The sequence below is a fragment of the Leptonotus elevatus genome, chromosome 4 (genome assembly GCF_054856555.1).
Source record: "Leptonotus elevatus isolate MCC_2025b chromosome 4, RoL_Lele_1.0, whole genome shotgun sequence".
NCBI classification, from domain to species: domain Eukaryota; kingdom Metazoa; phylum Chordata; class Actinopteri; order Syngnathiformes; family Syngnathidae; genus Leptonotus; species Leptonotus elevatus.
The window spans coordinates 1,081,294-1,093,513 of NC_141242.1; the positions used below are offsets into that span (position 1 = coordinate 1,081,294).

Consider the following 12,220-nt stretch of genomic DNA (forward strand, 5'->3'; position numbering starts at 1 on the left):
GCCGCCATCGAGCAAGGTAAGGCAAAGACGAACGGCCGCCCGCGCGCACGCACCCGCGGCCGCGCTGAAGACGATGGATGCTGTCGCCGCGGCAACCTGCAGGCGACGCGTGGACGCTGAGGACGCTGCTGAGGCGGCCGGCGGCCTTCCGGGAGGCGGACGCTCGCGGCTGGCTGCCCCTCCACCGAGCCGCCTGCCGGCCCGGTCCGGAGATGCTGCAGATCGTCCTGACACGTGAGCGAGCGCCGGCCGCGGAGCTGATGGCCGCACTCGAGTCCGGCGAAGTCCCTCCCACTTCCAACTCAGGTCAACTCTGTCAATTGAAACAATAGTTCGTCCCAAAAAGTGCCATATAAATCGCATGCGTTATTTTTATTACTTTTCGCCTGAAATATTTTGTTAATTTTGAAAAATTACATAAGCAAATTTGAACTATTTTAAATTTCAAGATTTATTTATTTTTTAATATCATTTTCTTTTCACTACTTGATCACTTAATTTTTGGAAAATGACTTACCAAACAGCCATCAAATCTATTATTCGTATTGAGGAGTAAAGTTTTGAAATCAACGAATAATCGTTTTTAATCATCGGGATTTCAATATCAAGCAAAATAATTGTGGTGATCATTTTTTGCATGCCCAACCCGTCCAAACGTCAATCAATATTTCATGAATGTTTCTTTTTACTAACGTGCAGAAAGTGTGGGCGCAATTGTTTTCTAATCCCAAACATCGGTCAAATTCATTGATTAATTGTGACAGATCTTCAAAGACCTTCCGTCGCGCTAAAGTGCCGAAAGCTTCAATTGGTCGAACTGCAAACTCATTTTCAAACTCTTTTGATGTTCTTATTGAATGTAAACATGTTCGCCGTTAGCAAGCGACCCAGCAAACAGGGAACCAACCGTTTGTGGCTGGCGGCCATCTTGGGAAGATATCAGGCCAAAAGTCATGTTGATAAAAAGTCCAAAGCGGGCAAATCTGCAATTCTGAATTCAATCATTAATGGCGGCGATCGTGTTTGTTTTGCGTTTACATTTGGACGATATGTCATTCGAAGTTGGAACGCGACACTTTTTCCTGAACACTGCATGCGACTTTGAAGCCTTTTTCCACTTTGTTGCTCCAATTTTTGCCGCCTTTTCTGCGGCGTTCCTTTGAAGTGCGCACGAATGGACGGATGAGTCATACGTGTGCCACGCTACACGTTTGCCAGCTGCATTCCGCCACCGCTTTCTGCTTTGTTCCTGCGTGACAGCTGACCAGCGCTCAAGTTAAAATAACATCTGATTCATATTTTGGGGAGCCACCGCATATCGCCCCCCCCCCCCTCGGGCTCACCTGCCAGGTTAGAGCAGCTGTCGGGGCTTCACGGCTTGACCTTTGACCTGTCAGTGGCAGGCGAGCTGAACCTGGACGCCAGGACGGCGGACGGCGGCGAGACGGCGCTCACCTTGGCCGTCAAAGGCGGCCGCGCCGGAAACGTTCGCAGTCTGCTGGAGGGCGGAGCTCAGACCAACGTGCTCAACGGCAAGAACGAGTCGCCGCTGTTGCTAGGTAACCAATCGCCCATTGTTTGCCGTGAGTTTTAATTGAAATGTTAAAGAAAAGGCTTATCTCAAAAAAAAATTCCCCCAAGAAATTATAAAAATAATTATTATTATGAATAATTATCTAATATATTTGTAAATATTATCGTTTTAATTACAATACATAAATCATTCATATATGTAATAAATATTTTCAAATATAACAAATAAATTATAACAAAAAAGTTTTTTCCTGAAGATTTTTCTGTACTTTTTTTAAAGAAAAATAATAATTCTGGAGAGAAATTAATGATTATTTTATTTTAACTATTTTATAAAAATAAAAAAAACGTAACCAATTAAAATTTTAAGATATGGCTTTTCTGTCCAAAAAAAAAATAAATCACAAGGTGGAATTTTCCTTAAATAATAAATTTTTAAATGACAACATTTAAACAATAAAGTTACTTTTTAAACTTGTATTTAACTTAACAAATTCAAGACTTTAATAGATTTTCTCCCCCCCCAAAAACCCGCCAAACTATATTGTACTTTTTTTTCTGAAATTACTTATTTTTTGATGAATGACTTACAAAACATTTTAATAAACTGGAGAAAGTGACAATAAACTTTTCCCCTTGAATACAACTTTTTTTTTCCCAATGAAAAACTCGCCCCAAACTCTCCCACCCGCTTTTTTTCTTTTCTTTTCTTTTCTGTGTTTTTAAGAAAACATCATATTTCGTTTGTGCTCCCCGGCAGCGGTGCGCGCGTCCTCATGCGAGATGGCGAGCGCGCTGGTGTCTCATGGCGCTTGGGTGGAGCAAGTGTGCGGCAAGAAGAGGACGGCGGTGCACGAGGCGGCCCGGGCGGGACACGCCGACGTCCTCATGCTGATGCTCAGGAACGGAGGACGCGTCGACCACAAAGACACCAACGGCGTCACGCCGCTCGCCGCCGCCGCCGAGCGAGGACACGCCGCCGTCGCCGAGATCCTGCTCAACTGCGGTAGGCGCGCGTCTGTTGTCTGTTTGCGGAATATTCAATTGCCGGTAATCATTTCAGAGCCAGTGGCCTCTTGGCGGTGAACTCTGGGTCGCTTTTTCTATGTCGATGAAATGGATACGGAGCAGATTTCCGTCCTCGATACGCCACTTTTTCTTAGTCACGGGCATTAAAGCCAAAAGTTGTCCGAAAAATCAAGAAATGCTAAAAGCGGCCACTGGTGCCATTGAGAAGCGTTGCCGTGGAGACGCTGAGACCGTGTTGGACTTGTCGTCGTCGTCGTTCAGGCAGCGACGTGAACTCGCAGGCGTGTAACGGCGAAAGCGTTCTGCAGGACGCGGCCGGCTCGGGGGACACGCTCTGCATCCAGCTGCTGCTGGACAACGGCGCCGACCCGAACCTGCACAGCGCCACCGGACATCTGCCCTTGCACAAGGCCGCCTACGCCGGACACTACGAGTCAGTCGCACGCACACACGGGTTGACAGACGGTCGGATGGATGTTGGATGCGCGCGTGGATGGGTGGACGAATGGATGATAACGGATGGACGGAAGAAAGAAATGGTTGGTGGGATGAAAGGATGGATGACAGCTGGACGGAAAGACGGCACATGTTGGATGCATGGATGTAATGAAAAATGTGATGGTAGGTGAACAGATGAAAGGATGGCGGGATGACGAATGGAAAGAGTGATGGATGGCTGACTGGATGGATGGAAGGAGGAACGGACGATGGATGGACAGACAGACTGCAGGACGGAAAGATGGCTGGACGGCAGGAGACGTGGAAGCATGGATGGACGGCTGGATGAACAGATGGTTAGTTAGCTGATGGATGGAAAAGAAGGATGGACGGATGGCAGGGTGGAAAGATAAGATAGATAATAGGATGGAAGGCCGTAGGGATGATGGATGATAGATGGATGGATGGAAGCATGGATGGATGGCTAGAGGAACGGATGGTAGACAAACAGTTGGATGGGTGGCAGGACGGATGGATGGAGGAACGGACGATGGATGGACAGACAGACTGCAGGACGGAAAGATGGCTGGATGACAGGAGACGTGGAAGCATGGATGGACGGCTGGATGAACAGATGGGCAGGTGGCAGGATAGTCGGATGTAAAGATAGATTATGACAGGATGATAGAAGGATATCTAGAGGAATGGATGGATGGAAGGCTGGCGGGACAGCTGGATGTAAATAATGGACGGATGGATGGAAAGAGATGGATGGAAGCCTGGATGGATGGCTTGAGGAATAGATAGATGGAAGAACAGATGGTTAGTTAGCTGATGGATGGAAAAGAAGGATGGACGGATGGCAGGATGGAAAGATAGATAATAGGATGGACGGATGGCGGGATGGAAAGATAACTGATTGGATGGCCGGCCGTAGGGATGATGGATGATAGATGGATGGAAGCACGGATGGATGGCTGGATGAACGGATGGTAGACAAACAGTTGGACGGGCGGCAGGACGGACGGATGGCAAAGCGGTCGGCCGGCCGGCAGCGCGGCTGCTGCGGCGCGCGTGACGTCTGTCGGTCGCCCGCAGGGCGTTGCAGCTGCTGCTGCCGGTGACCAGCAAGCGCGCCCTGAAGGAGGCGGGCCAGAGTCCGCTGCACTCGGCGGCCGAAGGCGGCCGCAGCCGCTGCCTGTCGCTGCTGCTGTCGCGCGGCTTCCACGTCAACTCGCGCTTGAGCGCGCGCACCTCGCAGTCGTACCGCGACCTGCGGCGCAGCGCCCTCTACTTCGCCGTGTCCAACGGCGACGGCGAGTGCGCGCGGCTGCTGCTGGAGGCCGGCGCCAAGACCGACCTGGACCCGCTCAGCTGCCTGCTGGTGGCGGTGCGCTCGGGCCGCCACCGGCTGGTGCGCGCGCTGCTGGACGCCAAGGCCGACGTCAACCGCTGCTTCGGCGCCGTCAGCGACACGCTCTTCCCCACCGCGCTGCAGTACTGCCTGAAGGACCCGGCCATGATGAGGATGCTGCTCAACGCCGGCTACCGCGCCGACAGATGCTTCCGCTGCGGCCACGACCGCGACGGCGACGGCCGCCCGCGGGACCGGGACCGGGACCGGGACTGGGACCGGGACCGGGACCGGGACCAGGACGGCGACGGCAAGATACCCGTGAGGCCCGGTGTCGGAAAAACGCGCCAAAATTAGGACTTTGGGGAGGAACGACGACAACAGCGGCTTTTTCTTGAAATATAGGACTTTAACGTAAAAGTACATTCATCTAAAAAAAAAAAAAAATGTTTTTTTTTAAACATTGCAAAAGTTGGAAAAAAAATCTTGAAATTATTTGAAATGGAAATAGGACTTCATTCATGAAAACAATTATATTTCTTACTCCTAAAAGAAATACAATACTATTCTTGAAAAAAAATAATCTGAATATAATTATGTAATTTTTTTGGTACAGTTAAAAATCGTTTTTTTCATTCGCCAAGAAATAATAATTTTGGAAAAGATTAGAAAACTACCGAATGACTTCTTGGACATTTTTCCCTTGAAAAATATTTAATTCTTGAGAAACAATTTGGGAGGAAACCATGCATATTTATTCTAGAAAAAAAAACTTAATTCTCAAAAAGAATAAAACACATTTTAATTCATAAAAATCCAGATTTTCCAAAAACATACTTTTCCAGGGAAAATTCTGTGATGTGGATTTTGCCAAAAATATTGGAAAAAATGGTGGCATTTTTTATGCTAACAAATAATCTTTTGGGGGGAAAAATCATCAGAAAACGTGCATGTTTTTTAATTGTCGAAATATGAATAGAACCCCCCCATCCGAGCCGATTTGTTGTGTTGTGCAGTTCTGCGACTTCATGAGTCTGTCCTGTCTGGCGCACCTGGCGGGCCGCGTGGTGCGCACGCTTCTGGACTACGTGGACCGCGTTGGCTTCTGCTCCAAACTCACAACGATCCTGCGAACGCAGCCCGAGTGGACGCACATTTGCAACGTACTCGGTCAGTCGCTCCTCATGGCGTCACCTCGCCAAATCGTCGTGTTCACGTGTTCACGTCTTTTGACTTCATGTTTTTGTCTTCAAGCGTTGAACTTCTCAAGTTTATGAATTCATGTGTTCACCTCTTCATGTCGCGTCATTGCTATGCTAGCATTCCTGTGTTCATGCCATCATGTGCTCATCATGTTTACACATTCCTCCGTCGGCACATTCATGTGTTCATGTGTTCATGTGTTGGCGCGTAGGCAGCCCTCGCTCGCTGTCGCATTTGTGCCGGCTGCTGATCAGAAGACGTTTGACCCTCAAGCGACTGAACAACGACGACATTATGAACTCTGAACTTTTCCCGCCTCGACTGCGAAACTTCATCTTGTACCGCGAGCACGACCCCCTCCAAGGAGACCAGGCGTGAACACGTGATTACACAAAATGAGATCGATGCTTTATACAGGAAGTGAATGAGTGAGCGTGCGATGTCAACATTAAAAGGAGATTCAAGTTCATCCCGTCAATCGACTTCTTGTCATCAAATGAACCGATCGGCGTCCCCGGAGGGTGATTGTAAACGAAGGGGCGTGGCTTATACGTGGCAGCCATTTTGGAAATGACAGCGGTAGCGGTCGAGCTAAATCCTCCATCTTCATTGTGATCAACTTTGAACACATCAGGCCGCCATCTTTAGTGTGGGCAGCTTCAATAGTGTCACGTTAGGCTGAAGCCGCAAACGGGTCAAAGGTGAGATGGAGGCGGCGCAACAAATCCTGACATGAGCTCGTTTATATTCATGAGCTCATTATTGCTTGTCACAAACTTTGGGAAATGTGCATGATGATGTCATCAATCGACGTCACATCCTGTACAACATAAAAATAGTGTGTTTCTTTACATTATGTATGTCTATTGTCAATATAATCATGAGTCATTTAGCATAATACAGACAGTGACAGCTTTGATCATTTAATTGTCTGTCTTGCCTTCATTTTGTTAATGTACATACCTCATTTACACTGTAAGAGGTGATGCCGATTTGGTCCTGTTCTGCGGAAAGGACGATGACGTCACTGTGAAGCGCTTTTGCCAGTCACACGCTGCTCATTTGGCGCCCTCTAGAGGCCGTTAGATTGAACTACAGCACACTGACAGCAGGAATGCATTATAGACACACACACACAGAGACAGACAGACAGACAGACACACACACACACACACACACACACACAGAGAGACAGACGCACACACAAAAAGGACTGGGAGAATAGGGCAAAAAAATAATAACGGTCGAGAGCAAATGGATTCAAACGGGGATCCTCCGGCGTGGCACTGAGCGGGTTAAACCGAGTTTCCATTCTGGGTCCGGACGCTTATCAGGCAGTTCACAAGGACACATTAACAGCAGCTTTAAGGCTGAAAGCTCAGTTATGCGGCGGCAAGTAATGGGATACGATCGGTCGCCTGGCCTCGCTGGTCGCCGCGGCAACATGACAACAAAAGCAGAAGTGGTATAATCTGCTTTAATGACGCTGAGAGACGCACAAGAAAACTTTAATCCACTCGGCGGAAAAGCGAAGCGACGGTCCGATCAACAAATCAGCCAACCAACCAGGGTGCAAGTCACTCACCAATCAACTGATGAATGACCAAGAAAGGAACCAACCACTTAAGGGCAAGTAACTATTCAAACTAACCTACCAAAGAACTGACCAAGACCAACCAACTGAGCAACTAACTGACTCATTGGCCGATGAACAGAATAAAACAAACCAGTCGAGAAAACAAATAAGCGACGGGCTAACAAAACCAACAGACCGACTGAATGATCATTGAAACTAGCAAACCAACCAACCAAGGCTCCATATAACTAACAAACTAACTCACTGACCAATATATTGATTGACTGACTTAAGTATCAACTGACCGACCAACCAACCTATTGAGCAACCAGCTAGTCAACATAAATCTTAACTATCCAACCTAACCACTGACCGACCAGTCAACTAACCCCCAACAAAGCGAGTGATGGACCAAACAATCAACCAGCTGACCAAATAGCCAAACTACCTAGCAACAATTAACTAACCAACCGGCTGATCGATCAAAAGACAAAACCAACAACATCAACCAAAACATTGCTCGGCGGAGGTCAAATGTAGCCCTGATCGACCTCATTCGACATTCAAGGGGCAAACATCTGTTTAGCGACCATCTTAAGATCATCATTCCGTTTGGTCGCATCATTTCAACTTGGCGAGGAAAAAAAAAGCGTTTCCTTGAGTTTCCTTCATCGTCTCCTGACACGTTACGCAACAGCGAAGGTTTCTTCCGGAGGGACGAGCGCTCAGCACAGGCCGCCCGGAGGGCTGAAATTCCGCCACTAAGCCCCCCCTCATTGGCACCCCCCTAGAGCCGACATCCTAAAAAAAGACAAGACATCAGAGGCGCGACGGCCCCGCCCCTCAGCCGACAGATGAAGAGCCGGCAAGAAATCTTCCATCTTCCTCCACTTGTCTGCCGCATCCTAATGGCGGAGCCGGCAAACGTTTAAACCGCCGCAACTTTGTGAAGTCGTCACTTTGGAAATGATGAGCGGCTCTCAGACGGAGGCCGAGACGTACGAGGACGAGGACGAAAACCAGCTGCTGGCCTCGCTCTCCTGCGACGAACTGCGGCAGCTGGAGGAGGAGCTGGAGGACCTGCGACCCGACGACCGCGTCCCCCTCGGTCCGAGGCAGAAGGACCAGACGGCCAAGAGTCCCGCGGGGAGCTTTGGCAGGGGTGCGCTGCTCAAGTATTGGGAGGACGAGAACTGCAAAAACCTTGGAAAGGTGAGATTAGAACCCGTTGCTGGTTTGGAAACAAAAAAAAAGGCTTCATTTCAAAGTTTGAGTTTGATACATTTTCACATCACCAAAGTCAATCTCGGCTTCTTTGATCATAAGCCGCTTGCTTAACCGCTTCAACCATCCAACCAAACAAAAACCACCTGAGCAAATAAGCTACCAAACAACGGAGCAACCAGTTAACCAAATGATGACCAAGTAACTCGCCAAACTAAATAAATCCACACCATCTGAATAACCGGATAAACAATACACCAAATAACAAACTGACAGGCCAAACTAACCAACTAGTTACCTAACAAACCTGTTCACCTAACGACCAATGGACCAAAAGAACACCGGTCCACCAACAGATCAATTAACCAAAGAACACACCAACTAATCAAACAAACTGTCTGACCAACTAACCAACTAGTTACCTAACAAACCTGTTTACCTAACAACCAATGGACCAAAAGACGACCGGTCCACCAACAACATCAATTAACCAAAGAACACACCAACTAATCAAACAAACTGTCTGACCAACTAACCAACTAGTTACCTAACAAACCTGTTTACCTAACGACCAATGGACCAAAAGACAACCAAAGAACACCGGTCCACCAACAGATCAATTAACCAAAGAACACACCAACTAATCAACTGTCTGACCAACTCTCACCTTACTGACCAGCAGGCTGAACTACCGACCGATCGGCTGCCCGATTAATGTACTGCCAGTTAACTAACCTACAAACAAACTGAACGACCAACCGATCAAACTCACCAAGCAATAAACAAACAAAACAACCGAGCGGTTGACAATAAACAAACCGATGGAGGCAACAACTAACTAACCGATCGACCGACCGACTGTCAAACACGAGAAACATAAAAACTGCACAAAGAAAAGTCCAGCCCTGAAATCCGACTGGAAATCGTTTGACCGCAAGGCGGGCGTACCAACCGCAAGCCATCATTTAGTAAACTTGCGAGAGTTAACAAAGTAGCGCCACGAGTCGTCACCGACAAGAAAAGACCAGGAAGAATCCTCTTGGGGGGACGGACGAGATCCTGTCGGCCAAAGTAGTGACGAAGGAGCGCGTCAAAAACAAGCCTGTTATTGTTGGCGAGGGTTTTTCGCCAGCTCGCATCCAATCTATTTTTACGCCCCGTTCTGGTCCACAGGGGGACCGTCCGGATAAAAGCAGGGGCCAACCAGGGGACACCAGGACTCCAGAGGACAGGCGGGACACATCTCAAAAGGGGAAACGGCTGCAGAGTCTGTCAGAGAAAAGTGTTGAAAAGGCGGAAGAGAGTCAAAAGGAAGTGCGGACGGAATGTCCCGGGAAGACAAAGTCATTCCAGACCATCGAGACGGCAAAAGCAAACTTGGTTGGCTCCGACGGAGCCCGTGGGAACCCCGTCGCCATTGAGGAGGTCTTGGAGAAAGTCCTGCGCGATGATCCCGGTACAAGCGAAGTGAACCTCAACAACATCCAGGACATCTCGCGGGAGACTTTGCTGCGCTTCGCCGAGGCTTTGACCTCCAACACCAACGTTGTGGTCTTCAGCCTCGCCAACACCCGCGCCGACGACCGCGTGGCCACGGCCATCTCCGAGACGCTCAGCCGGAACCGGTCCATTCGAAACCTGAACATGGAGTCCAACTTTGTCTCGGGGGCCGGGATCTTGGCTCTGCTGGGGGCCGCGACCCACAACGGCGCTCTGGCGGAACTTCGCTTCCACAACCAAAGGCACGTCTGCGGTGGCAAAGTGGAGACGGAGATGGTCCGCCTCCTTCGGGAGAACGCAACCTTGCTCAAGCTCGGGTACCACTTCCATCTACCGGGTCCGAGGATGGCGGCCGCCGGGATTCTGACTGGGAACCAGGACCGGGAGCGACAGCGCCGGCTCCAACGCAAGAAGGAGCAAAGTCCTGTTGAGGTGTCCACGCAAACGTCATCAAAGAAGCAGACGCCGAAGATCAGCCTTCACAGAAACCCCGACGCGGTTGCCCCTCCAGGTGGGGGGCAGCCTCGTGTCCTTGAAGACGGTAAGAATAGAGTTGTACTTTTGTCCATGTGTCCTCGACTCGTTTTGTCCTCGACTCGTTTTGTCCTCGACTCGTTTTGTCCTCGACTCGTTTTGTCCTCGACTCGTTTTGTCCTCGACTCGTTTTGTCCTCGACTCGTTTTGTCCTCGACTCGTTTTGTCCTCGACTCGTTTTGTCCTCGACTCGTTTTGTCCTCGACTAGTTTTGTCTTCTACTAGTTTTGTCCTCGACTTGTTTTGTCCTCGACTTGTTTGTCCTCGACTTGTTTTGTCTTCGACTTGTTTTGTCCTCGACTTGTTTTGTCCTCTACTAGCTCGTCGTTTCCACCAAAGCAAGAAGGAGCCGAGTCTCGCCGATGCGTCACTCAAGAAGCAGACTTCCAACGGCAACCTTCACGGAAATCCCACCGTGGTCGCCCCTCCCAATGGCGAGGTGCCCACCAGGAAGATTGCGGAGATGGTCCAACACCACGAAGGCTCCAAGGCTGTGTTCAATCAGAAGAAGCCCAAGTCCAACAATCTGAAGAACGGCACCGATGAGAAGGAGAGCGTGGACATTCTCAAAGAGCTCAAAAACTCCTTAAAACCGTCCCTGCAGAGGAAGAGAGACGAGTCCTTCCGTCCTCTGCCGACATCCCTCCAGAGATCCGGTCGGGACGATTTGATGGCAGCCATTCGAGGAAGCGGCATCGGGTCCTTGAAAAGGGTAAGACTGCAAAAGAGCTCCTCTTGAAAGGAATAAAGGATCGGTTCTCAAATTGAGATCCGGGAACCTTTGCAGGTCAGCCAGCCGGAGTTTGGGGGTGCGCAAAGTTTACAACAAGTTACAAGTGTCTTGAAAAGTATCATTGATCACAAATCGTCGAACGATGCGCATTTAAGGTCACGCCACAACATCTGAATTGGATTCAACTCCAGACTTTGAGCCTTTTTTCTTCTTCTGGCCTTTCACAGGCAGACTTGCTGAAATGTTTTTGGCAGTTGGCCGAGCGCGTGAACCCAAACGGGTTTTCACTCAAGGGCAATAATTGATGGCCTGAAAGATTTCCTGCTCGACTAAAGCATTCATCAGAGCATGTCGTTCAGATCTTGTCGTAACAAAGCAGCCCCAGACCTTCATACGGCCACCGCCATGACACATGGAATACGTAGAACTAAAAACATCTATATGACAAATAAATCAATAGCAGCAGGCGGATTTCTTTGTGAATAGAATTTTTTCCCCTCTAAAAACATGAATTTATGATTTGGACTTTTTCCTTCCTGGGAAATGGGCAACTTTTTTCATTCCTATGGCATAGGAGACAATATATATATATATATATATATATAAATATATATATATATATTTATATATATAAATATATATAAATATATATATATATATTTATATATATATATAAATATATATATATATATATAAATATATAAATATATAAATATATAAAATAAAAAAAAATAAAAAATAAAATATATATATATATATATATATAAATAAAGGGATTAGGATGAAGAGGGATTTCCTTGGAAAATGTGCCCCCCTTGGAAGCATCAAGTTTGAGAAGCACGGCACGAAAGCACTTAAGACGAAGACGGCTCGCATCACACGACGCTTTTTAAATAGCGGCCACTCTTTTACGCCATCTTGACAGAATTCAACAAACAGCGGAGAGAAGCTGCTTTACGGTCCCGCAATTCGTCTCTGAGGGTTTTCGTCGGTACTCGTTCGGGAGAAGTCAAACGTAAGATAACTGATGTCGATCCTCAAGCGGAAGATTTCTTTTCCCCCTCGTGATCGTAACGGCAATTAAATGTGGAGCAAT

The 12,220-nt window shown here is 48.1% G+C and overlaps 1 protein-coding gene across 9 annotated transcripts in view; it reads left to right on the forward strand.

Annotated features, from left to right (window-relative positions):
• asb15a (ankyrin repeat and SOCS box containing 15a) overlaps window positions 1–12,220 on the forward strand; it is a 28,027-nt gene that overhangs the window by 13,293 nt on the left and 2,514 nt on the right. The window contains exons 3-10 of one of the 9 annotated variants that reach the window (XM_086072872.1): window positions 1–16; window positions 103–234; window positions 1,398–1,559; window positions 2,294–2,539; window positions 2,824–2,995; window positions 4,099–4,675; window positions 5,371–5,524; window positions 5,675–6,469. The exon at window positions 1–16 is cut by the window's left edge and continues 37 nt beyond it. In XM_086072872.1, coding sequence (XP_085928998.1) covers window positions 1–16; window positions 103–234; window positions 1,398–1,559; window positions 2,294–2,539; window positions 2,824–2,995; window positions 4,099–4,675; window positions 5,371–5,524; window positions 5,675–5,862 — 1,647 coding nt within the window. In that variant the 3' untranslated portion in view covers window positions 5,863–6,469. Of the gene's footprint in view, window positions 17–102; window positions 235–1,397; window positions 1,560–2,293; window positions 2,540–2,823; window positions 2,996–4,098; window positions 4,676–5,370; window positions 5,525–5,674; window positions 6,470–9,530; window positions 9,987–10,711; window positions 11,668–12,220 lie in introns of those variants that run through there. The other 8 variants (XM_086072876.1, XM_086072870.1, XM_086072868.1 and 5 more) reach the window with 8 other exon arrangements.